At 42.6% G+C, this 27,748-nt stretch overlaps 2 protein-coding genes across 2 annotated transcripts; one reads left to right on the top strand and one right to left on the bottom strand.

Annotated features, from left to right (window-relative positions):
• Positions 1-1,095: 1,095 nt before the first annotated feature.
• kiaa0319 (KIAA0319) lies at positions 1,096-12,086 on the top strand (the record flags this gene model as incomplete). The annotated part of the gene is made up of 20 exons (XM_080857618.1): positions 1,096-1,147; positions 1,850-2,571; positions 3,193-3,361; positions 3,522-3,620; positions 3,822-3,919; positions 4,167-4,254; positions 4,336-4,425; positions 4,781-4,916; positions 5,257-5,488; positions 6,829-6,952; positions 7,210-7,339; positions 7,621-7,769; positions 8,106-8,257; positions 8,548-8,686; positions 9,263-9,422; positions 9,911-10,047; positions 10,310-10,432; positions 10,657-10,747; positions 10,872-10,963; positions 11,397-12,086. 20 exons carry the CDS (start codon positions 1,096-1,098, stop codon positions 11,567-11,569), a joined length of 3,156 nt encoding a protein of 1,051 aa, XP_080713744.1. The 3' UTR covers positions 11,570-12,086.
• Positions 12,087-12,483: 397 nt separating this feature from the next.
• aldh5a1 (aldehyde dehydrogenase 5 family, member A1 (succinate-semialdehyde dehydrogenase)) lies at positions 12,484-24,021 on the bottom strand. The gene is made up of 10 exons (XM_080857470.1): positions 23,621-24,021; positions 18,632-18,715; positions 17,662-17,832; positions 17,285-17,401; positions 16,662-16,805; positions 15,756-15,899; positions 15,412-15,570; positions 14,851-15,014; positions 14,542-14,600; positions 12,484-14,454 (listed from the first exon to the last, which is right to left on the bottom strand). The coding sequence occupies exons 1-10, from the start codon at positions 23,906-23,908 to the stop codon at positions 14,243-14,245; spliced, it is 1,542 nt and encodes a 513-aa protein (XP_080713596.1). The 5' UTR covers positions 23,909-24,021; the 3' UTR covers positions 12,484-14,242.
• Between the last annotated feature and the right edge of the window lie 3,727 nt (positions 24,022-27,748).

Raw genomic sequence — 27,748 nt, 5'->3', positions numbered from 1 at the left:
CCTACATTAGACGTTAACATAATAATACATGAAGAAAAATCGGTTATAAGTATGCAGTTTACAATTAGTCTGTTGACTATTTGATCTGTAAAACGATATTCACTTGAGGTGCAGTCTGCTACCTACCTGTTTTACAGTCGATAAAATGTGTTTGTGTGTCAGCTTATTTCAGCCAAAGGCCTGGCTTTAAGTCATTTAATGAAAATTATGGTAGGTTTGGGTCCACAAGGTTCCTTGTGATCATCATGTCCATGTACACACTATTTGTTTACTGTATTACACCTGTTTGCCATACTGTACTGATATGAGTTGGTGTGTGTGGGGTGTTATTAGCCTAATGTCCTCCTGTAACCTCAGTCACACCTTTCCCCTTACAGAGCCCATCTTCAGGCTGGGGCATGACTCCTGTGTGGCACCAGAAAATCACACTGGGCTTAATCTAAGGATATTAAAATTCATAGACTGGTAACTCATAGATATGAGGGAGCGTGTATTTCATGTTCATAATGTTCTCAGGTGACAAGGGCCTGAGCTTGTTGTCTTTCTCATCTTAGATACTTCCTTGTGCTCAAAGTTGTTCTGAACAGTCACAAAGGATCTGATGCCTTTAAATGGATTTTGGCATCACACTATCAGTAATTAGTCAGGGTAAGGGCAAAGGATATATCCATATCAGTATGTTTGCATGTCTTACAGTAAGGCCTCTCATGGCCTCTCATTTGTTCTGATATCCTTCCCCCCCAAACAGCTGCCCCGTCCCATCACCCTCAACTGGCATGAGACAAAGACGTGCGGTGTCATCTGTGCCAGGGTGGCAATAAATTGGGTCATACAGCAACCATTTTATGAGTCAGGCTCAAACACACATCTTTCTTCTGTCACAGAGGAACTTCAGGGCACAATCGCACGCACTCCTCCCAAAGTTAACGGAAGAGTGTTATTGGGTTTTTGATCTGTTGTTTTGCTGTATTCACTTGTGAGTGATTGAGGGGGAAACATCACAGTGGTGTCTTTGTTTTACCGCAGCATACAGAGAATAGTGGTGGTGGTCCATGAAGCTTGGCTGCAAGAAAAAAGGAAAGGTTCCCCAGCACCATGAAAGTTGGACTTTTCCTGTTTCTTTGTCCAATCCTGCATGTCATGAAAGGTAATTCTGGTTCCACACATCTCAGCATATTAATGTTATGTTACATAGTCTGGGTGTATCTCACTTTCACTCTCTTGGAAATGCTGTAAATGTGTTTTTATATAGTTTACTGTAAATACTAGATATATTTTATGCTAAAAATGATAAGTATCTATAATTTTCTATTATGTAATAGAGTGCTGTGAAATAATATATCATATTCTAAATCAGTCTCTCTAGAGCAGCTAACGAAAAGGGGACACATGATTCTTTATGGGTTTATTTTGTTCCTTTCAATGATGCTGCCATCTGTTTACTGATAGAGTCATAGCAGGGCAGCTGGTAGTGAGAAGAGCATCACAAACTCAGAGTGAGATAGCCCAGTAGATGCAAATTAATGCAGTGTCAAAGCTGCAATTTTGCATGTGTGCATGACTGTGGAGGCTTCAGTCTGAGGTGGTAAATAGTAATAGCGTTTTGCTAATGAGTGGTGTAGTTTTGTGTCACAGTACTGCTTCAAAGAAGGCTAACCTGGTCTGAACTCTAAATGTTAAGACAGTTGTACATATGTTTTATATATTTTATATTCCATTTCAATCCAAACTTTTCCAAAAACCCAACTGCATTAATCACATCGACACAGGAATAGAAAGAAAGACAAACTAACAATCTGACTGACTTACCACAAAAATCCTGGAAGTAATTGCAGTTATTGCCCAACAGGTGTACTGGCCAACCAGTGTTGGCAAGGGGCCACCTTCTCTGAGTCCATCATCTCCCCTGACCTGAAGAGCAGCAGCATCCTGCGTGTACCCGAGGTCACGTCTCTGGCCCAGTGCGTACGGGCCTGCTGTGACCTACCAGGCTGCGACCTGGCCTGGCTGTTCGAGCGCCACTGCTACGTGCTGAGCTGCTGGCGCAAGGACAACTGCCAGCCAAAGCAGCGGCTGGGCACGGATTCCTCCCTGACCTTCCTGCAGCGCGGCCCTCCGCAGACCCTGGTGCTGCAGTCGCTGGTGCGCGGTGAGCCCTTCCCTGGGCGCTGGCCCCAGTTGGCCCACCACCGCGGCCGGCAGGACTCCCTGAAGGACCTGGCGATGCTGCAGGGTGAGCAGGATTTTGACGGCCCAGAGCTGGGGTACCCAGAGAGCTACAGGGGGGCGGATGGGGAGGAGGAGGAAGGCGGAGACGGAGATGTGGACAGCTTAAAGGGAGGGCTGACTGGGCTTCTAGACTGGCCGGTTGTCCAGGGCTCGAGAGAGGCCCTGAACCTGTCAGATGTTGAGGATGGTAAAGAGAAACAGCATGCTGCACTGGATCCTCCTGGAAACAGCAGCCAAGTCCAGCCCAGCCCCTCCCAAACAACGAGGAATGAAAGTGGGCCGTCTCCTAGTGACACAGGACCCACCCTGAGGCCCTCTGTGTCTGCTCCAGCAGTCCTGAATGTGAGTGTGAGCATACGCAGGATCAGACCTGAGCCTTGTAAGGCAATAAGAGATTGCATTGATGTTACACGGTTGACTAGATTTTTGCCTGCTGGGAATTTCTTTGGTACCCAGAGAATGTAAAATGTGGTCATCACATCTCTTGAATGAAAAGGGGTAATGTTATTGATGCTCCTGGGTCAGGTTGGGGTTGAATCATTTACATCAAAATGAAATTGCCACATAAAGACACATTTATTTTTGTAATTTCTCTTGTTAGACAGATGCAGTTCTTTTAAGGAACAGAGTGAATAGCATAACAGACAGTCAGAGGGAGGAATCAAGGCAGGCTGTGCTTGTTGTCCTGCTCCCTGCCAAGCTGCTGCTGCAGTCATTCCCATCGCTGCTTGACCTATGTGTCATCTTTTAAGCAAATGAAAATAATCACTATGGCCCCGTCAGTCTCTTCTAATGCAGGATAATGAAGGGTGATTTAAACCAATTTTCCTTGTGGCTTTATAAACATTCGTTTTGATGGCTGAGGGTTAAATAAAGGGTGTAAGGATGTAAAGCTGTGTACACCAATGCAGCTTGACAGAACCACATAAATAGCTTCTGTTTTTAACTCTTCTGCCCATGTAGGTTGTTGAACATCTACCCAACATTTCCTCCACCAACACAGAACCAACTGCCTTGTCGCAGAACTTCAGCACAGATCTTGTCCAGCTGAGTCAAACAAGGACATCTGCTCCTACTCAGGATCTGCTAACGGCACCCAGCACTTCACCTCAGACTGTGCCAGTGGAGCCAGGTACTGCAATACGCCACTGACTACATTTTAAATGAATGTGCCCAGTGCCTTTGACTGTGTTTGAAAGTGAGAGAGTAGTCTCTGTGATGTTTTTCTCTTCGTTTTTTTTGCTTCCTTCTTCTTTATTTCATCAACATTAATCTCCATTTGTCTTCCCTAGTAAGAGCTCTGCTGGTATCTATCGAAGGTCCTGTTGAGATTACACTCCCTGTCAACACTGTGGAACTGTCAGCTTTGGTCTCAGCAGCACCTCAACCAGGTACACACTCATAAGAAACTGAGCAACCAACCAGCACAGTGTGCATACTAATAGTACATACACTAATAGCACATGCATACTGTATTCAGTAAGCTTGAAGATGACTTCAAAGTAATTTTGTAAGTTCATATCTGTTGGAGATGAAGAACTTCCCTTTTCTCCAGCCGCGTCCTGCTAGCTGTTCTTGTGTCTTCTATGTAGAGAGCTCTTACACATACAGATGGAGGTTGGTCAGCTCGCCTGAAGACCACAGAGAAATAATCGAAGGGGAAAACAGCAAGTCTGTTGAAATCATTGGGGTAAAAGCAGTATTACATTGCCAACTGCAGTTTCATCCATCACACCACGCTGTTTTTAATCCAAAACTCTTTTGGAGGTAGTCTGAATGAAACCTCTTGTTTATGTTTTAGTATGTCTCCTCTATGTTGGAACAGACCTGCCATAATCTATAAATGTACTGTTTTAGGTAGTTTAGACATGATGATGAGCTAGACAGAGGAATAAGCGGACTTAATCTCTGTCTTATTCTTGCTGTGTTTTGGACAGCTCTCCACAGGCCTGTACACAGTGAAGGTGACTGTAAGTGGAGAGCGCTTCTACGGGGAGAGTGTTATCAACATTACAGTGCACGCAGGTATGGCTACTCAGTTCAAATTTTGCACTGGTGTCAGTATGGCTAACCGGCAGTGAGACTCACATTCAGTCTCTTTCTTAGATGGGATGAATAACTCTCCCAAAGCCATCATCTACCCGCCAACGCAGGACCTGACCTTCCCAGTTGATCTGGTTATCATCAATGGCAGTGGTAAGACTCATTTTCAGGTTCATTCTATGATTGCCTTTGTCTTTTGGTATTCGGTGTCTGATATACTTAAGATGTTGATTTGGTCTTTCCAAGTGAACTGGGCTGTCATTGGTGGTTCATTGTTGCATTACTGTAGATACTACGATACTTACATAATTGAATTTCTGTATAAAATGTTTACCACTCAGTGTTGACATTCTACAAGACAATTCTTTCCCTAGATACGCAACACGGGTGTTGAAATGTACTGAATCAGTGTTTTGAAACGCCCGACGATGACACCAGCAAGTTCACACGGTTTTATAGCTTTGTCTTCATGACGGCTGTGCTTTTTCCCTGTGCTGCCCACTCTCAGAGAGCATGGACGATGACGATGACATCGTCAGCTATCGCTGGGATCAGGTGGCTGGCCCCTCGCTGGGCAACAAGAGCTCTGCAGAGACGTCTGTTCTCCATCTGCACGACCTGGAGCCTGGAGAGTACTCCTTTAAGTAAGAATATCATCCTGAGGCATGCAGAATATCCATAACACCCAGTGCTCTCTTGGACAGAAGCCCTGACATGGTGCTAACTGACCTTTAGAGGTGCCTTGAGGACAAGCTCTGGCCTGTGGTTTTGTAGCTGCTGAATCTCTGTTAATGATATTCTGCAGTAATATGTAACCAGATCTCAGTTGTAGTCATTTTCTTTTGCTTCACCTATTAGGAAAACTCATCCAGAGGGTTAAATTGTCACTTGCTGCTGGGTTTGGATTCTGTCCCCTGGTGGGTATGTGAATTTGACCTGACCTAATAAAGGTGCGCATGTGCCACGTCCTGGTTTTCTCCACAGGCTGACAGTGACAGACGCTCAGGGATTGGCTGACAGCGCAACTGCCTTGGTGAGCGTGGCCGAGCAGAGACAGGACAGTCCCCCGGTGGCCAATGCAGGCCCTGATGAGTTCATCACCCTGCCACTGGACCACCTGGTCCTCAGGGGGAACCAGAGCAGCGATGATCAGGGTGTCAAAAGCTACCTGTGGACCCTCGTCCCCAGCAGCCAGAACAAAGCGGTCACCATGCAGGTACCATGACTCTTGTGTGTTAACAATCAGTCAAAGTGCAGCAGAATACAGTAGTACCAGTATTCAGAGAAGTACTCCTTGACCATATCAGACAAGTATATTAATTCCCCATATGAGTTAAGAGGTAATAAAGCAAATGTATAGTTAGAAATCCTTGGCAGTATATCTTGAGAGCTGTGTTGATATGAACCTATGCTACTAGCTCACAGAGAGGTGCAATCTTTTCTACCACAAATGGTATACATACCTATGTATATACATAAAGAGAGAAAAAGAAAGACCCAAGGATATTTACACTAGTATAGTAGGGACATATACTGTATATTATCTCTAATAATGGTATCATTTAATTCAACTGCCCCAAAAACTCTAGAGGAGACGGTGACAGCTTCCATTAAGCCACTCTTAAAAAAGAGAACTCAAGAGAACCATTTGACAAATATCATTCAGGGTTCCGATCTCACCACAGTACTGACGCGTATACAAACACTTCTGGTTTTACTAGATTCTTAATTGGCTCAGGTCTTATTTAGCAGGCCGGAGTTACTTTGTCACCTTTGGCAGTTATGAATCTGATAGGGACGTTATGACATGCGGAATCCCCCAGGGATCAGTTCTCAGACCTCCTCTGTCAGTCTCTGTATGCTGCTTTTGGGCCATGTTCTACAGAACAACAACATTGATTACCATAGTTATGCAGATGATAAACAGATACTTCTGGGTATCTGACCAGGCAACCAGCCCAATAGACTCACCTTGTCAATGTTTAAAGCAAGTAAATAATTGGATGAGCCAGAATGTTGTTGTATTGAAATTATTGTATTTAGCAACAAAAATAATTCGTATTGGTAAACACCTCAACTCTTGTCCAAAATCTTGCCGTTTTAATAGACTCAGATCTCACTTTCACCAACCATATCAAAGCAATCACCTTAACAGCCCTCTATAATCCTCAAAATATAGCAAGAAACAAGGGCTTGGTGTCCCAGAAAACCAAAGAGAAGCTCAACCCTGCTTTTATCCCCAGTAGGGTGGACTACGGTAATGGTCTCTTAACTTGGCTTGCCAAAAAGACCATTAAACAGCTGCAGCTCACTCTGAATGCTGCTGCTAGAGTTATATCCAAAACCAAGAGAACAAAGCACAGTACTCCAGTTTTGAAATCTTTACATTGGCTTACAGTTAGTCACAGTATTTTCCTTTTTGTAAATTGTAATGTATTACTTTCTTTTAATCACTTGTTTTCATTCTATTGTATATTCTACTGTGTCAAATGTGCCAAATACATTAAGTAGCCTTGCCTAGGTACTGTAGTATTTACAAATGTCTGTGGACAATAGGGAGTGCGAGAGCCATTCCTCCAACTCACTGGGCTTCAGAAGGGGCAGTACACCTTCCAGCTGACCGTCACAGACTCCGCTGGACAGGAGGACTCCAACACTGTCACTGTCAGTGTACTACCCGGTAAACACCAATGCTTCACAAATCTGTTATAGTTATCAAACGCACATTTAAGAAAGCTTAGGGATTGTATTAAACTAAACTAGCTGAGGATTTTGTGTTATATACACATTGTGTATGCTAATGTTGCTATGTTTTTACAGAGTTGTAGCAATTCAGACAGTAAAAAAGGTGTGGATAGTGAATAACATTGCTATACTGCGTAAAGAATCAGTAGCTGTTTTCAGTGTAATGAAGTGTGTTTTTGTGTGCTGTTTAAGAGAACTCTGCACCGGTGGCTGTGGTAGGCCCAGACAGGCAGCTGATCCTCCCGGTCAACAGCATCACTCTGGATGGCAGCAGCAGCACAGATGACCGTGGCATCATCAGCTTTCACTGGGACACTGTCAGGTACCATAGTAGGCCTGTGCTATCTGCAGCCCCCGCTCTAGGATTTACAGTAGGAAGCCAACATGTTGATAGGTGTAGATACTCTGTCAGGGCCTCTCCTCTCTGCTTTTTCTGGGATTAGTACTTTGGCCCAAGAGAATGTGGAACGATTTAGTTTTCTTATGTTGGAACATGTGGATGTTTGACAATGGCAAGTGATTTGTGTGAAAATTATTGCTCAGATTTTGTGGACACACACTGTGAACTGTGAACTGCATCTGATCACTCTTACCATTTTGCAGTGGTCCACCGGGGGCAAAAATCAAGGATGCCAACAAGGCAGTAACCACTGCGACTGGCCTAAGGGCAGGAAATCACAAGTTCCTGCTTACTGTGAAAGACCTGCAGGGGGCAGCAGGCACCGCTTCCTTCACCGTCACTGTCAAAGAGGGTAAGGATGCAGGTCGATTCTGAAGTTCTCCAGTTATATCTGTATATGTATTCAATTAGCATACATTCATTTCAGTAAAGACTGAGTACAGTACATTACTACTATTTCCAAACTATAACCCCTGTACCTCTGCATTTCATTTGAGTGTAGTCATTCAGCATATCTCAGTGGGAAGCAGGCCGTTCTGTTAAGTAGCCTCTTTACACAAGTGAAGCAAGGCTTAGCAGTACTGTGTGCACTCTTGGCTATGTGTAGTGCTCCTTCTGCTATCCTTTGAGCAGCAGCAGCACATTGATCGATCGTCAGTCTAATGTTCCATTCCCATCACCCCCACAGCCAGAAGTCTGCCTCTAGTGGCCCACGCCAGTGGCAGTCACACCCTGACCCTGCCCAGAAACTCCCTGGTCCTCTGGGGCTCTGTGTCCAATGCTGGCCCAGCAAACGTCTCATTCCTGTGGGTTAGAGATGAGCAGAGCCCAGCCGCTGGGGTAAGTTGAGCTGGGAATGCTTTAATTTAATTGCAAACCATCGTTCAACAATACATTTTTTTCATTTTAATGTTCTATTTTTAACAACTCTAATGACATAGTATATACAAATGCTCACTCTGCAGAAACTCGTGCACTGTGTGAGAAAAAAAATCAAGAGTGTTAGATAAAACTGTGCCACTTTATTCTCCATTCAACTAATCCGATTTCTTAATTACTATGGAATTTCCACAGAAACAGACACCATTGAAACACTATGTGACGTCTCCCATGTTCTGTGTTGATTTCAGGATATCCTGTATGGTTCAGAGCGGACGGCCTCACTGTACCTGGCCAACCTGGTGGAGGGCACCTACCTTTTCCAGCTGCGTGTGAGCGATGCCCTGGGGCGATCCGGCTCAGCCACTGCCACTGTGGAAGTGCGTCCCGGTAAGACCCAACCAGCATCCAGACCATGCCTACACTCTGACTGATCTGGTCTCGACTGTCTCTTATCTCTTTCAGCACAAATATGTTGTTGGAATCACATGATTAGGTTAAGGGTCTATGTTCATTGCTCAGAGCAGGTATTGAATGATGTTTTTTACACAGGTATAGACCACATTTATACTTAATCCAATGGTTCAAGATAGTGCACGTGGATACACGTTTCAAAGTTCACTGGCGAAAATTAAGTGCAAGATAGCTGTTAATCATTAATGAAAGCCACATGAAGAGGTTAAAGCAGACGATGATGCACTTCACAAACAGGCAATCATGAAACAACTTAAATCTGAATGTTTTGCGAAGAGTTGCCAAGTGGTGCTCGCTTTGGCAAAACAACAGTAATAAAACTTCCGACCAAACAATAGAGGGGAACACAATCGGCAGCAGGCCTACAGGTAGTATCATAGCAGTTTTATGTATGTAAATGGAGTTTTATGTGCATGCGTATTTTTCGTGTGTGCTGGCATGGTGGGTAGAGACTTAAAAGTTTAAATGCTTTTCCCTGCCCATTTCTTTCAGACCCACGTGAGAGGGAGGAGGTGGAGCTTGAACTGCAGGTGGGTGTAGCCCAGGTGAGCCAGCAGCAGAAGAACACGGTGCTCAGACAGCTGGCAGCTCTGCTTCATGTGCTGGATGCTGACATCGCCCTCAAAGGCCTGCACGGCCAATCAGACATCAGGTAATATGTGAAGAGCCAATAAGGTGTTAGGTAATACTTGAAGGGTCAAGGCCTCAGAAACAGGAAGAGACCCAATCTGACCCTTTGGCTGAAATAGCTTGCTCAGAATTACCGGACTTCAGGAGGGAAAAATGCTTTTTAACTCAAAACCACGTCAGCTTGGGAGACAAGCCAGCAGACAACTTTAGCCATAATGCGTGTGTCCCCCCCCCCCCCCCCCCCCCCATGCAATACTCAGAACAGTCAGACAGAACAGGAGCACCACTTACAGCAACTCTAAACATTGTAATTCAAATGAATCAAAACTATGGGTGGGCTGCGTATTGTATCATTTGGTTTTTGTGACATTTGTGTTTGTGCACGGGTGTACAGCAACTATAAACATTGTAATTCAAATGAATCAAAACTACGGGTGGGCTGCGTATTGTATCATTTGGTTTTCGTGACATTTGTGTTTGTGCACGGGTTTTTATGTGTGTTGGTTCCAGCACAGTGATGAGGTTCTCAGTACAAGGACTGGATGGAACAATCCCAGGACCTCGGCTTGCCAAGTTACTGAGGAGTCAGTTACTGAGAGAGAAGACAGAGTTCTTGCTCTTCAAAGTTCTCAGAGTCGACACTGTCAGTGAGTGCGCACACTCACATATCAGCTGAAGCATTTCCCACACTCGTATATAGATTTAACTGTTTTAAACTGAAAACATGCAGGTCTAAATACAATAAGCATGCCATAGTTCTTCTTCTGTTTTGGTATTTACACTGGGAACTACAAAAATCTTTATCTAAAACAGTTGGTCTGTGTCTTCACTAGAGATCTTTGCTGTGTGTGTGCAGAGGGGTATTTAAAGGAACCAAAGACATGTCTATGTTTTGTGTGGTGTTCTTAGTGTGCCTGCTACACTGTTCTGGGCGAGGTCAGTGTGACCCTGTCACTAAGAGCTGCGCCTGCGACCCCCTCTGGATGGAGAACCCCTTCCAGCGCCTCCTGGAGGATGGAGAGAGCAATTGTGGTGAGTGCATACACACACACACACACCTTCCTTTTACAAAGCTGAAGTGAAGCATCAGGATATCCAGACATCCTGGGGTTCACAGGACAGTCATATTTTGTATCTTGTACTGGGGTCTCACATCATCACATCAATCTCTGTCTTTCTTGTTTGTTTTCAAACTTGAAGTTGATGTCAGTGAAGAATAAATAAGACATACCTGTTAATGCCTTCTCCCCCCCCAGAATGGAATGTGCTCTATGTCGTCCTTACTGTGTTTCTGGGCAGTGTCCTCATCCTCTCGGTCAGTTGGACTTGCTTCTGCTGCTGTAAAAGGTACCGATGACTCTCATATGACTTCTTGCCGTGGCGATAGAGCTGCAGGGCATGTCACCATCAGGCTATTTTATCTGGTTCTTTCTGACATCTTGTTAATTGGTTGCTATTTTTTTTTCTGAAGGAGCAGACGCACTAAAGTGAGGAAGAAAACTAAGTACACCATTCTAGACAACATGGATGAACAGGAGAGGATGGAGCTGAGGCCAAAATACCGTAAGACTTGTTTGCCTAGTTTGGGATATTTTTCACAGTTAAAAGGACTTCAACAATAGAGGTGTAGTCTTCTCATAATATCCAGTTATAAAGGTTTTGTGGAACGATGACTAATGTTCCAGATGAGATGTGTCAAATGACTACAATAACACCAAATGGAGTAGCAGATAAATACTCAAAGCTAGCGTAATGGTTCTTAACATCATTTATAAGGCAAACACTCCACAACCCATGGAGTATTTCCCAGTATGTATTGAATCCTGGTACTGGCCATGCTATGTCCAGCATAATGTTCCACTTGTTGAGCTACATTAGCATGCCCAGTTTTGTCTTTTGTGTTATTTTATTTACTGACAGATTATTTACTGACACTTTCTCACAATATTGATAGAATGGTCCGTCATAACAAATAATTTGGTTCTGCTTCCCCTAGACATCAAACACAGGAGCACAGAGCACAACTCCAGCCTGATGATGTCCGAGTCGGAGTTTGACAGTGAGCAGGACACCATCTTCAGCCATGAGAGGTCCGACCGGCCCAGGAACCGCTCCAATGGCTCCGCTAGGAATGGAGACGCGTTCAGCTTTCGCCCCGTGGATGGCTGAGTGGATGGTTGCAAGTCACCCCTTCCCCCCACCCCAATGCACAAAGAACTGGAAACACCACCGGGGCCTCTTCAGGCTACCCAGGAGGAAGGTTCTCAGAGAGCCTGTGAATGTATGGACTTCACCTGTTGAAGACATCTAAACAGACAGACTGGTGAATGTAAATAAGGTTTTCCTTTTGCATATGATTGACTGCTAACTTGATATGCTTCAAACTCTGTCTCTTGTGAACTGCATATTTACTTCTTGATTCGAGGGCTGAGATGTTTCTTTTCGATCATGGTTTATTTGATTTGTCCCATGTGCAGTCAGTGAGCAGTGCATAATGCAAACAAGATTAGAAATGTGAACGTCTCTCATAGAAAATTCTATGAAAATATGTCCATTTGTTTTAGCACTTTAAAAACCAAATCCTGTGAATTAACACTTGCAGCTGTTTGAACCCTTTATAACGGTACCTCTAATGTTTTGTCTATCTGTATTGGGCAAGAGTTGTGCTGCAAACACTAGCCATGTAACTTGGTGAACACAAAATAATTCAGGTTGGAATATTGTACTGTACTGCTGGAAAAGAAAGCGTACAAAGGTCTGTGCAATGGCACAAGCTTTAGCATGAGTCTACCCAGGAACGTAAAACTACATTAAACAAAAACAACATGCGGACCAAAGGCAGCGAGGCAAAGGGAAAGGGAAAAAAATAATTGTGTCCTATTTTAGTAATGTATGTAAGTATGCCTGTGTTTATGCACGGTCTTAAGTTCCAGATATTTTTTATTTTGAGTCCCAAATGAAAGCTTCAACTGCTGTTCTTGTCAATTATTTCCAAAAAGCATTAAAATAAACAGTCTTTTAGCAAGGTTGGCTCGATCGTCTCTTTCAGTGTTCAGAAATCACCTCACTTGTGTGAATACCAATAAAAGTTCAATCACATTTTTAATAATTAACAGTAATTATTATTTACAAAAGTTAGAAATGTACATTAAGGACACAATGGAAGAAAAAACATGCTGAAACTAATTTAACATGGCACTTCAGGGATGATGTTTGGCAAAAAGCAAAATATGGACGTTTCAACTACAATATGAGGACTTTTTGAGAAGATTATCTAGTCTATCTAAATAGTGTTTAGTCCACTTTATATTTACTGGCCTGACACAATGTACCAAGGTAATGACTAATTCTATGTACCTCTCATTCAAGCACATAGCTACCAATCATAGCCCCAAGTACATGTTGCAACAAATACCAAACAAAAAGTTAATAGTAGTAATCAATTTAGTATTACAGGTCACCTTATCTAAAGCCACTTAATAAAAAGTGGGCAAAATGTTAACTTTTAGCAGCATGACATTTTTAAATAGAGGCTACCCTAAGAAATTAAACAGTCAACATGACATAACATTTACAAACCTTCACGGATGTTGCAAGTCAATTCACTTACTACAAAAATATTGCAATTCATACAACTCTGGATCAGGTTACAGACATACAGACACAAGCATACACACACCAGTGGTATTTGCACTTCACTTAGTTACGAGATGTTGCATAATAACTAGAGCGGTCAGTTCAACGCGTTATTAACGGCGTTAACGCAAACCCATTTTAACGCCGTAAAAAGTTTTATCGCGCGATTAACGCGTAGTTAAACTTATCTTATTGGCCTCGCAAACTGTGTAGTAGGATAACGTTACGGTTTGAGTGAATGGTGAGCGCGATACGGCAAAATGGATGATAAAAAGCATCTGAATAGAAAGTTTACCTTTAAAGTTGTGTTGTGCAAAAGAAGCGAGCTTCACTGTTGTCTAAAAATATGAACAAGCAGCTGGCTGAAAGCACAGAAGTAGTAGGCTTACCTTTTATTGGTAACCTAACTGTTCCAGTTCATTGTTTTTGAAATAAGAGGCCTGACTTTATGTTCACAGCAAACTTGAAAAAAAGAAAATATTAAGCCATGGTTTAACTGCACTATAGGCTGAGTGCACTTTATAATTTAATTTTGTACCGCCATGTTTGGCAATGTTGTTCAATCAAATAAAACATTGCATAAAGCAAGCCAATCCACTTTTCCATGATAAGTAAATTAATTAAAAATAATTGAAGGGACATTTAGAATAGATAAAAATTTGCGATTAATTCCGAGTTAACTATGACAAAAATGCGATTAATCGCGATTCAATATTTTAATCGTTTGACAGCACTAATAACAACCTAATACTGATGACTACACTGCAATGTGTGCATTCTTTGTTGATTTTACGGTGAAGTTACTCAGTATTAGATTATTTAATCAGTATTCATTTTCAAGTGTTCATCAGTGACCTATTGACAGTCTCTCTTTTTTGCCATATTTTCTGTTATAAGACCAGGTCCTGTAATATATGTAAAAATACATGTAAAATTGTGCTATAGATTTATTTTCCCTGTTTCCTGGTGGGGAGAGGCATGCTCAAAATGATAGGCCTACACTTCCATAATCCTAAATTTGACCGCCTTTTATGTTTTAAACAGCATGTAATTCAAATGGACAGCTCAGAGATACGGACAGACTGAATTCACAGTGTTATCTTTATAGCATTGTTTGATGATTGTCTACTCCTACGACTTTGTAATATATGAATGATGTGTTGCCTAACGATGCCTCCCTTTGCACACACACACAAAGATGGGTACTCAGGGAGTAAGGCCTCCGAAGCACATGTACTTGACATCCAGGTATTCCTCAATACCATACTTTGAGCCCTCCCGCCCTAAACCGGACTGCTTGACCCCGCCGAATGAGGCCTCCGGGGTGGAGAGCAGGCCCTCGTTGACCCCCACCATGCCTACCTCCAGGTCCTCTGCCACTCGCCAGATTTGGCTAATGTCCTGGGAGAAGAAGTAACCTACAGGAAAATACCAACAAGCATGAGGGTCTGCTTCAGGACAGAGGTCAATAGAAAAGAGTGAAATTGTTTAAATAATACACAGACCTGCAAGGCCAACATGGCTGGCATTGGCAGTGGCAAGAGCTTCCTCCTCTGTATTGAACCTGTAAAAATATACATAATTCAACTATTGCCCGAATTTCATCTTTTACTTGTCAAATAAAATAATGCTCACAACTGCACTAACATCCTTACCCAGTCATTTCCTCCTACTCTCTGCCACAAATTACGCAAAGCTATGCCATCATTTTTGTATTCACTTAAAATCAATATCAGTGGTCACAAAACAGTTCCACTGCTTTGCATTCTATATAATACTATGCCATTGACTCCGTTCTCATCAATCCTACTCACTTGAGGACAGGGAGCAGGGGCCCAAAGGTCTCTTCTCTGGTGCAGAGCATGTCAGTGGTGACTTTGGCCAGTAGGGTTGGTTCCATGAAGGAACCTTCCAGACGCTTGCCCCCCCTCAAGATGACAGCCCCCTGGGACACTGCATCCTGGACCTGATGCTCCACCTGACATAAAGAACAATAGGTTTAATGACAGTGTGAGAACGCCATTAAAACACATTTTGCACCGAGTACTGCACAATCTATATCTGATAAGTCATGTTAAAATCATTAGATAACATGAAGCAAGTCCACAATAATGACCAGGAAAATGTATCTGTAATATAGTGAAATGCCCTAATGCCCAATGCAAGGAAGATGCATAACCACTGTACTGATAAAAGCACATTAAATAAAATATGCATACTGATCCTACATAAGCTACACACTACAACACTGCATTCCTGCTGTTTTTAACTGCATTTTTGTCTTTGGTCAGGTTACAGAAGTGGATTGACAATTAAGAATCCAAATCTAGGCTAATAAGGCAAGAGTAGCGAGTGCTAGTGACTGGGGAAAGCACCTTTTCAGCGGCGCGGCTGTTGATGAGGGGTCCCATGGTTGTGGTGGGTTCGGAGCCGTGGCCAATCTTCAGCTCAGCATCCATGGCCTTCCCCAGCTTCTCCACAAACACATCATGGATCCCACTCTGCACCAGGAAACGGTTGGAGCACACACACGTCTGAAAGAGAAAAAGGAGGGAGAGTAAGCACAGAATGGACAGGAATCAGATAGGAAAGCCTGACGCTGGCCTACAAGAACACCCTCTCTAGAATTATCAGACAGACAAGGTGAAAATCTACACAATCTACAGTCATCAGAAGTATCGTTGTTAAGACCGTGAAAAATCCAAGTGCAACTTCTTACCTGGCCGGAGTTCCTAAACTTGGAGGCCATGGCTCCTGCCACAGCCTTGTCCACATCTGCGCTGTTGAACACAATGAAAGGCGCATGTCCCCCCAGCTCCATGGATACCCTCTTCACTGTGCCTGCTGCATGCTTCAGCAGAATCTGAGGAATTCAGAGACAACCGGATATGCCATGTGTTGGAAATGAGCCCTAGTGACTAGTGACTGTTTACGGCAGAGATAGTGACACACACACACTCTGAATTTTATCTCTGCATTTTACCCATCCAGGGTAGTGATAGACACAGTGATACACACAGTGAAGCAAACAGTGAAGCACACTAACCCGGAGCAGTGAGCTGCGCCCGGGGAGCAGTGATTGGGGTTAGGTGCCTTGCTCAAGGGCACCTCAGCCGTGGATGTGGGCATGGGAGAGCAGTGCTCTCCCACTTTCCCCCTGCTCACATTTTTCCTACTGGTCGGGGATTGAACCGGCCAGCCTCCGGTTGCAACCCGAAACCCTAACCAGTAGGCCACACCTGCCCTTAGCTGTGTTGTGACATCTTTGACTTAAATTTCAAATTCATTAAAAAGAGCTTATTTGTGGTATGGAAATTTTCTTCACTTGGTACTCAGTACTGGTAAATGGGAAACAAGTATAGTGGCATGGACAGAGCTATAAACAATTCCAGCGAATCAACACGTGGCTTCAGGAGCCCGGAAGGGAGAGGAGTTAATTGATAAGCTGTTGCGCTTAAATATCAATAAGCTTTCATCAGAATCCCAGACTCCACCTTTAAAACAAAAATGTGTTCAGTACACTTCTTCTAGATTGTCTTTTGTGTGGGTGTGAGGTCTCAATATCTCTTCTATGCGCAACCACAGTCTATGCGCAATTCACCATGACTCGCCATCATGCCCTTACCTTGCCAGTGGCTGTAGAGCCAGTGAACGAGACCTTTCCAACAAGTGGGTCAGTGCAGATGAGCTCTCCCACAGACGGCGTCTTTTCCCTTGAGCAGGGAACCACGTTGAACACCCCAGCAGGGATGCCTGCCTGATCAGCCAGCTATGGGGGGAACACAGTAAGGATATTAACAACTACGTATGAAGTGAAGTGAGGTAGCCCTGAAATAACAGATGTAGGCAAATGAATGGGGTCTATGGCTTTCAAAGAACATCTTAAGATGATAATACACAAGACAACTTTTTGAGCAATGCTGCCAGGCAAGGTTACTGACTGATGTTTTTGCGGCACTTTCTAACTGATCCCACTTATTCCCAATAATATGGGCAACATGTTTTTTCACCTGGAGAACCTTAACCATCAGTAGGTGACCTGTTGCGATCATCTAATCAGAACATTAGGAACTGGCCATGTGATTGCCCGTTAACGTTGGTCAAAAAGTTGCCCCATGTGTCATCAACTCCAGGTATATGTTGTTCTAAAAGCACCTGTAGAGCACTTTATCCCTGGCTGTTTTGCCAAAAAAAAAGTGATGATTTGATATGTTGTTTACTGCCATTGCAGAAGCAGAGAGAACTGACCTCGGCCAAAGCCAGCGCAGAGAGTGGTGTGTCTTCAGCTGGCTTCACCACGACAGTGCAGCCCGCAGCCAAAGCAGCGCCCACCTTCCTGGTGATCATAGCACTGGGGAAATTCCACTACAAAGGAAATTCACATTTATCATTACATTTTCTTAGCAAACTCAGCTTTGATTGAAGGCAACTGAGGCCACGTTATAGGACAATTCTTATGTACATTGCTTCAGCTCAGGATCACAATGTTACCACTATAAAAGTTCTACAAATGTTACCTTAAATGCGCAGTTGACTGCAGGACAAGGCAATGTGTCAATGACAAAACAGTCCCATTTAATGCTGACTGCTACCAGTCATCCCAATTAGGATACCATGACACTCACCGGGGTGATGATGGAGGCCACGCCCACGGGCTGCTTGAGCAGCAGGATCCTGCGGTCCTTGGCTGCGGCGGGGACGACGTCTCCATACGTGCGCCGTGCCTCCTCAGAGAACCACTCCAGGAAAGAGGCAGCGTAGGCAATCTCCCCCAACGACTCCTTCATGGGTTTGCCCTGATTTGTAGACACATTGAGTGCGGTCAATAGTTTGTAGGGATTCAATGTTATGCCCACTGATTTGATGTTGTGTTTGCTGAATTCTTCCGACGCAAGCAGTAGACTAGGACTATACGTTTTTCAACAGCAAGACACAGGCTAACAATATTTACATTACTTCAATGTAGATGGGTTTATTTCAGGCAAGACCAAATTAGCCCATTTTTATGACTCTTTTCGTCAACAGAAAAAAAAAAATCATGTCATTTCAACGAACTGGAATAATTTCTATAGCCAATACTAATGTTTGATATTAGAAATGTAGCTTAGAGCAATCACTTCATTAAGTTATTACATACCAGTATTCTGATTTAATGTTAAAGGCAAGGAGCCAGCACTGCTGTGGAGTAGTTAAGGATTGCCTTAACAGTCTTGGACAACAACGCATGTGAGAAGAGACACTACACCCTGTGATTCATCGTTGTCACAGGTATTCATTTAATCCATGTTTTTAGTTTTGCTGAGGCCTCAGCAAAATCAAACACGAATAATTAGCCTGAGGTTGCCTGTGGATTGGTCTCTTTCTGCATCTTTCCTTGGTGGAGGTAACTCTGATGAAACTAGAACTTTGTCATCTCCTCGTTAAATACTACATAATACAAGTACATACATTACCACACCTCTGCAGCAATTATCCCATACAAATGTGGGCTAACCATTGTACATCAATGTGTGATCAATATTTAAAGCCACCTAGAGCCAAAGCCATCATGATAGAATGAGACATTACTTGTACAAACATAATTAATTTACTCACACATTCTGCAGTAATTAGCTTAGCGAGGTCCTCCTTGTGTTCGGTTAAGAGATCAAACCATTTTCGTAGGAGGACGCTCCTTTCCTGAAATGAAAATTTGAGGTTACATTACTGTATTTAAGATCAAAAGAAGTACACTTTATCATCCTATGGGGGGAACACAACAGCTTGAGGGAAATATTTTTGATTTGATATACACATGGGGGGTATAGCAACCGTCAAGAGGGGACAAAGCTGGTAACAGACAATACCCTATTTTCCCGACTATAAATCCCACAGTATTTAAATGGCATTAGAGTATTTTATGTGTTTAAAAGAAAACTGAGTATTGACCACACCGCATGTAAGTAATGGTGCTTGCAATGAGCTTGAAATTCAAATGCCACACCCTCTCATTGCATGCTCGCACGCACGCACACACACACACATACACATACAGGCTACCTCATTCCCACTCTCAGTGAAAACCATGCATTTATTAAGCATTTCTTTTGTGTTATGGTGTTGTGAGGGAATGGATGCTAAATGTTTAAGTCAAGGCTTTAAAGGCGGAGGAGGGGATATCATCCCCTCTATTGACTTTAATATCAGAGTAAGCCCTTGCTCCACTTAAGTCCCATTATTTCTCTAAGGATTGTTTAATGAGTATGTGAAGCCATTTAACATCATCTACAAGTGGCTGTGATCGGTCTGAACTCAATGTAGCTTTTTACTGGTAAGCTGATTTGGAGAAATTAAACTTTGTGAATGCTAACTAGACAGAGACAAGCAAATTTGAAGAGGCACCACGTCTTTCAAATCCGCTTTGTTGAACGTTTTGGATTCAGCGTTCAATACAATGACAAGGATGAGAGGACTGTAAACAAACAAAGTAGAGTCTGCACGCATTGCTTTGCCACTTTTGGCAACTCCAGAGGAAACAGTTCTAACATGATGTCTTATTCACATTGCCATTACTCGGCCCTGTCCCAGGTATAGCAAGGACAGTCCACCTGCTAGCGAACACACAACAATCTCACACTGTTGCTTTCCAGCAATAATTTGTGACTGTTTAAAAAGAAAGAAAGAAACTAGAGAGGCACCAGGAGAACCAAGACCTCTGCCTAGGCCAAATGTCAATCTCACAACCTTTACAAAAGTGAAACTAAATTCGTGGAGCCACCCTCCCAGATCAGCTCCAGAATGTAATGGGTGTGTCTGTGAGTAAAGCCCATGGAAGCCTTTAATGGAAATCGTCAGTAGCTTTTGCATAATTCCGTTTAGAGATTGACAAACTAACAAACCAACTGCACAGAAAACCTTGCCAGAGGTTTATATCAAAAGTAGTAGGAGTTTTCAAAGCCAAAGAGTTGCAGTCCTGTTCGGTGGTTTGTGACACAGGATTATGTCGCCTGATAGAGAACTTAACCTCACTTTAGTAGAGACAGAAACCAGGTCTAGCCAAAAACGCAGACATTTTTCTGCATAGAAAGTTGTTTGTCTAGAGGCAAAATAAATTGTTAATTGTTTAAAGGGTGATTTCATTATTTTTATTAAATATAAAGATAGCGAAACCGTACCGTTACAGTGGCCGAAAAACGTGATACATATTGAACCGTGGGCCCACAGTACCGTTGCATCCCTAGTGCCTGTGCAGCTTCATGAGTTTGTAAGGCAGGGTGGGAATCTTTGAATGGGAAAACACTGATGGCCTTCTTCCACTTGTAATTACTCATTAGGTGTGGGTTATACAGTGCCACTTGAAAGTATGTGAACCCCTTGAGCACTTAAGCGTTTTCTGTTGTTTTACCATGATTTTTCATTTTTTTCATCACCAATTTTCCATAGATGAAATGTCAGGTTTATGTTTATCATTTGCATGTACTTGTTTAGAGGAAATTGTTTGAGAAGCTGAAAAACTACATGAAACATGGAATTAGTCCATTTCAAAAGTAAGTGAACCCCCAGCTGAATTGATAAAGTCAAGCAGGTAACAGATTCAGTGAAACTTATTTGGGTGAATAATTAGTCAATTGAGCAAACCGATCATCTGAGACATCCTTAGGGAAAGGTTTGGGCAACACAGATTAAAAGAGAGAGGAAACCAACCAAACTACTGTAGTGCCAAGGTGTACCCACACAGATCAACAATGCCGAGAGGAAACGAGATATCCGAGAACATCAGGAAGAAGGTACTGACAGCCCATCAGTCTTGGGAAAGCTATAAGACCATCTCCAAAAGATTCCAGCTCCATCCAAGACAAATAATTTTGAAATGGAGGGCATTCATCATGACCGCATCTCTGCCTAGAAGTGGACGCCCATCAAGACCATCACCAAGAAGAACCAGAAGAAGAATAAATCAGGTAAAAGTCAACCCACACATCACCTCTAAAGAGTTTCGGACCTCTCTGGCAGCATCTGGGGTAAATGTACATGGGTCTACAATCAGACGAAAATTGTTGGTTTTGATCGTGACAAAATAATTCTATCTCGGACTCATCTGTTTAAAGAAGGGACTTCCAGAAGGCCTTTGGTTTATCCAAGTGCTCTCGGGCAAAGTTGAAACGGGCAGTTTTGTTCTTTCTTGAGAGCAGAGGCTTCCTTCTAGCAACCCGATCATGAATGTCATGTCTATTCAATTTTCGTCTGATTGTAGACCCATGTACATTTACCCCAGATGCTGCCAGAGAGGTCTGAAACTCTTTAGAGGTGATGTGTGGGTTGACTTTTACCTGATTTATTCTTCTTCTGGTGCTTCTTGGTGATGGTCTTGATGGGCGTCCACTTCTAGGCAGAGATGCGGTCATGTTGAATGCCCTCCATTTCTAAATTATTTGTCTTGGATGGATGGATGGAGCTGGAATCTTTTTGAGATGGTCTTATAGCTTTCCCAAGACTGATGGGCTGTCAGAACCTTCTTCCTGATGTTCTCGGATATCTCGTTTCCTTTCGGCATTGTTGATCTGTGTGGGTACACCTTGGCACTACAGTAGTTTGGTTGGTTTCCTCCCTCTTTTAATCTGTGTTGCCCAAACCTTTCCCTAAGGATGTCTCAGATGATCGGTTTGCTTAATTGACTAATTAAGCACCCAAATAAGTTTCACTGAATCTGTTACCTGCTTGACTTTACCAATTCAGCTGGGGGTTCACTTACTTTTGAAATGGACTAATTCCATGTTTCATGTAGTCTTTTGGCTACTCAAACAATTCCCTCTAAAAAAAGTACATGCAAATGATAAACATAAACCTGACATTCCTTCTATGGAAAATTGGTGATGAAAAAAATGAAAAATCATGGTAAAACAACAGAAAACTCCTAAGTGGTCAAGAGGTTCACATACTTTAAAGTGGCACTGTATGTTGTTTTACGGTGCCTCTAACAGACATTCCAAAACTGCATTGTTCCATGTCGTTCTCACACCCCCTGTTGAGGTTCTTAACTATACCCTCTTTTGGTTTTCTCCCTGTGCCTTTCCATGCAAGGGTGAAACTAGGGACAGGAAAATGGATTTAGGGATACTTAATGAGATATTGCATTAAAAGATGATTGTCCTTGTTTGGGTTTATTTGAATGGTCTCAGTCTGAGTGGTAGAGTCTTATTCCGGCAGCTGCATAGATAAGTCTTAACATGGATTTCAGAGACATGAGAATTCTGGTCTCTGTTAGTCGAAAGGTAACCTCTCTCTGGATGGGGCAAACCCCCTCTTCGGTGAGAACCCCCTCCATTTGCCTGTTGAGTGATCCTTATCAAGAGAAACCACTGTCCATGTGACTTATTATTATACCAGATGTAGGACTAAATGGGTACTTAAGGGGAATATATCACTTCGAGCATTTTGTAAACAGAGCCTCCAGCACTATTGTGTGTAGTCATCTTCTGAGCAGCCAGGTATGTTCATATAAAAATTAGTTCATAAAACACACACTAGCAACTACCAACTGTTAAGATGGCATGAGACCTCGCATGTTTTACAGCCAGAACTCTCGTGGAGATTTGACCTCCGTAGCATCCTGTTACATAGGGAATACACATACCGTTTTCTTTATCGTTATGGAAGACTGAGAGTGAATACAAATGTGTTCCATTCCAAGTTGTTTTTAATGGGATTCATATGTGAAAGAGGGAGAGCGACCCATTCTACCTAGTAGAGTTACTGTTTTCCCACCGGGCTGCAGAAATTTGACAAAATCAATGATTATATTCCGCAGTTAATAGACAGGAAAATACGGTATGACAAACATCACAGAACTGGTTAAACTGGATACAACTAGATCCATGAACAGTTAAATCTCTGCTTGGTTTACAAAATGTTTCATTGAGTAACATATTACATGAAAGTGAGTTTATGATTAGTGTTTGCACTGGTCAAAGGCATTTTGAGTAGTGCAATACTGCATTCAATCTTTTTTTTTTTTTTTTACCAGCTCATCTTATTATTAGGCTATACAAAATTGCTCCACAGGTGACACCATCATCTACAGGTGCCTTAGGTAAAATACCAGAGTAAGAAATGGTAGTCTTATCACACATTATTATGCTCACGTCATGAATTACATAGAAAATAAATACACGAAATAAATAGGCCAAGTAGATTAATAAATGGATTCCATTTTTTCCAAATGGACCAGTGATCTTTCTCTGTGCACAGAGAAATGGATTCAATAAACCACTCTTGATCACTGTAAACATATGAAACATGCCCAGATGTCTGTGCTCAACATCGGCATAAGAAAGCTATATTTTAAAAAGATTGCATATTACAAAATGAATTGAGCTCATTGTTTCAGTAACATGGCATGCACAAGACTGGGATCAAGGTTGTTTTCAAAAACATAAAGCTAGCTGGTTAGCTGCACGGAGATTGTTTTTAATCTATTAGACCGTAGTTTCACCTTATTTCAAAGGTCCTCATTAGGACAGTGTTTCTACCGTTTACAACGATTTCAAACTATAAAACTGGCTTCATACTGAAGATAACAAGAACGACCAGCTGGACTGTGGCTACCTTTGCAGTCTGGCGCTTCCAAGAGTGAAATGCCTTGTAGGCTGCGTTGACAGCGTCCTGTGCCTCCCGCGGCCCACAGTCAGCTACCATGGCCAGCTCCTTGCCAGTTGCTGGGTCTAGCACTGGGAATGTCGACGGTGCAGACACCCAGCGCCCATCGATATAGCCTTGAGTGCGGAGGAGCGCTGGAGAAATGTCGAGGCTATACTGACGATGCATCACAGAGGGCAGGCCGGGTACAGCCTGACGAAGAAAACAACCACTTCTTATCAAGCAGAATGTACCCATTACTAGAGAGTATGGCTAGCGTCAGACTATCAACGAGTGTGAAGTCGTTAGTCGATTTAGATCAGCAGTCGTCTGAGAACCGTGCATTACAAAACGGATATGTCTACTCTTCAGTCAAGATAGAACCGGTCTTGGAGGCGGTCGTACAAACACGTGATCTTTCATTATTGTGGCCGCTTCACAAGCGTTTTGCAGTTGATTTGTGTTGTCAGGGGTGTCGCTCACCTTTGCAAACATATTCACATATTAAATTTCATACAGATTTGAATAGTAACGAAAACAAATAGCCAACGAGGTGCTAGGAAATCTGCACAACCTGTATCGTTCTCCTTGACATTTAGTAGGCTATTTAACTATTTAATCGTCTATGCAATGAGAAGATGCCATCCTCTACCCGGATCTCTGTGTCTTCGGTTTCAACCAGGCCCGGGGTGTGTAATCGGGAGAATCGGGAGAGTTCCCGGTGGGCCGCTTCACTTTTTTTATTTTTTATATATTGTCACGTTAGTCCATCTTCTCTTAAAGTAGGCTACACACGTTGTGCATTATGACACAGCAGCCTCTGCATGGGTTGTACCATGCGAGGAAGTTCTCCCCTCCCAAATACAGTTGGTTGGGTCCATAGCCCGTCTTTTCCAAAAAAGTTTTCTCAGATAGGCTACCGATGGACCGACCTACCGCAACGATACGAGGCAGAGAGGATGGATGGGAGGGAAAGGCCAGGAGGGGGCTGAAAAAGCCAGGTTGAAAAAAAGAAAGGCTTTGGAGGAGGATGCTGCCCTTACCGATTTATTTTCAAGAGGACAAACACAAGTGGCAACTGGTAGAGAGGCATGCCTAATGATAAGCAACGTAACTATTCGGCTAACGTTGAAGCGTTGGTTAATATCGTTGCAGCGTTGTAAACCTATTCGCAAGCAAAATATTAAATAAGCCTTTTTATACCCAATATATGGCGATCCATAGACTTCGCAAATATTACACAAAAACTCAAACTTGATCTGTGTAAAAATGACTCCTGCTGAAAATGATGAGCCCGAAATTTGCAATGAGGAGGCCATAACTACACTTACAGGTAGAGATAACAGAGTAAACCATATGAATTCAAGTTATTTAATGTGAAAGAGCAGTATATGACAGGTGTTGATGAAAGAAAAGAATGCCAGGGGAAATTTTAGATGATGAACCAGTAGCCTCATCTGATGCTGCCTTTGAAGTTAATGTCCATAATGTTGTTTTGGACACTGTGGCAGGTAGCATGGATAGGAGGATTTCAGCAAATGCAAAACTTGCCTCATTTCGCTTGTCTTGACCCTAAAATCTTTCCTGAAATAAAGATAAATGGGCTCCCTAACCAGTGGTGGAAGAAGTAGCCTCAGGCGCGCTGGAACCTCTTTCATGCCGGGGGTGCTGTGACGTGCCCCCCCCCCCCCCCCCCACTATAAAGTTGTCGTCCCCCCCCCAACAATAATTGTAAACACAAATAAATAATTTTGAATAATATAGTAATATGAAATATAGTTTCAGTCAATCAGCCCTGTAGCCTACACCATGAGTCGTCAGCAGCCAGCCCCCGGACCAATTCTGGCCCGCCAGCGCTTTCTTGGGAAAAAGGAAGTTTCTTGATGATGTAGCAATCTGTGTTCGAAAGAAAAAGGGAGTTTCTTTTGTGGTTGATGCAGCAGTCTGTCTTTATTCCAGTAAAGTGCGCAATCTTTTTTCCAGTAAAGTGAGCAATATTTATTCACATACTCTTTGAAATGTTACCATACATTGTCCCCCCCTACAAAAATGGGATCATCACTTACAAGTATTGCCTATCGCCAATGAGAATCTAAACATGTAAACAGATCCAAAAAAATAAATGATCAACAACAACAAAACATACAACACGATCGATTATGTGGCATGTTCCAGATCTCGGCATACATTATAAACGTCATTAACATTCACAACTCCTGTGAATCCACAATAAAGAATTCGAAAGTTTGGTCTTATTTTTTTGGCTTATTGTTAGTCATTGCGACAGTAATGCATGGGTGGAAAGTAGAAGAAGGTGCTGCAGCATCTCCATCTTCTAACTAGTCGCATTCTTGCCAAAATACGTTTTTCTTCATCAGTTACAGTACCAACTTCAGCACACACACGTGAACCTCATATAGCAAGATCTCCATGTATGCCTGTGATAACTAAGAACTAGCAAACCCATTTGTTTAACATTTATTTTCTTCCCCAACGCAAAAATATGTATTAAACCGTTTAAATATATATTTAATACATAATAATGAGTAAGAGCTTATTTATTTTTCCGGGCCTGGAGCTATAGGGGGAGCTGCAGCGCCCTCAGCACCCCCCTTCCCGCGCCACTGAGTAGCCTACTGAAGTTTAGTACTTAAGTTAAAGTACAAGTACCCAGGAAAATGGAAGTAAAAGTACTACGTCAACAATCCTACTTAAGTAAAAAGTAAAAAGTACTCACTTTTAAATTTACTTTAAAAGTAAAAGTACTCACGCATTGGGTTGTCTCTCAATGTCTAGGCTGTGCCATTTTGATTAAGAAATAGCGACTGGTAATAAATGCCTCTACAGATGTCGCTACTAATTATAAGCAACAAAGGTTGGTGTTCTTATTGGGCCTATATTGTCTGTAATACTGTTCACACTCTATCTTACAATTCTGCAGATGACAAGTTATCTACTTAGCTTCACTGTGTGTATCACTACCCTGGATGGGTAAAATGCAGAGATAGAATTCAGAGTGTGTGTGTCACTATCTCTGCCATAACCATAGTCACTAGTCACTAGGGCTCATTTCCATGGTAGTGAAGCCTACGTTAGCATTCAGCTTGAATGCCGCATGTAAAATGGGAAAAAAGCTGTGTGATTGACTGTTCAAATAGATTCAACAAGATATCAGAGCTGTCTTTTTACAGACTACCGAAAGCTGAAAAAAGAGAAGCAATTCGCAGAAACAACTGGGATCCAAGCACCGAAACGTGGATTTGAAAATACTTATTGCTGCCACTGCTCTTCTGAACCTGCATCAAAGGCAGAGGTACAGACAGTTGAAACCAGTGGGGTCACTTTTCAGCCTAAGCAGTGATCGGGGTTAGGTGCCTTGCTCAAGCCGTGGATGTGGACATGGGAGAGTAGAGCTCTATCACTTCCCCTGCCCACATTTTTCCTCAGGTCGGGGATCGATCCTGCCACCCTTCGGTTACCAGCCCGAAAGCCTAACCAGTAGGCCATGGCTGCCCCTACCCACTCTGTGGGTGTAACCGCATGATTTCCAACTATTCGACATGATGTCTTATTTGCAATAAAATAACCACATAAAACTACAATGTTCACTGACAACCATATTCAGCACATTGATTTACATATGGACTGTTCTTTTGCGCATAGTGAATAATACATTCAATTAATTTAAATGTTTAGATTGATTGTTCGTGTTGAGTGAATTATTTGGCTGTTTTGCAATGGCTTTATGTACATTGATAAAAATGGCCCAGCATAAAATACAGGAAGCATCATAGAAGCTTGACTATATCGCCACACTCTTTACATACTCGAAAGAATACGAGAATAACTGGTCATTTCACATGATAGTTTTCTGGTTAATAAGTAGGCTAGGCTATGACACTGGATGTCATCAAGCTTTTGACTAACGTTTGACAGGTGCAATAGACCAGAATGAATGTTACTACACTACTACACTACTGAAGAATCAAAAATCTTCTATTAGATATCTTTGACATCTATAAAAAGTAAATCCACACCCTAATGATGCTGTACCTCTAACAGCAGCTTCACCTAATGCCTGATTATTTTAGAGCAGGG

Source organism: Sprattus sprattus, assembly GCF_963457725.1.
Source record: "Sprattus sprattus genome assembly, chromosome: 19".
In the NCBI taxonomy this organism is placed as follows: Eukaryota; Metazoa; Chordata; class Actinopteri; order Clupeiformes; family Clupeidae; genus Sprattus; species Sprattus sprattus.
Note: the sequence above shows the minus strand (reverse complement) of the source record. Positions and strands in the feature narration are given on the sequence as shown.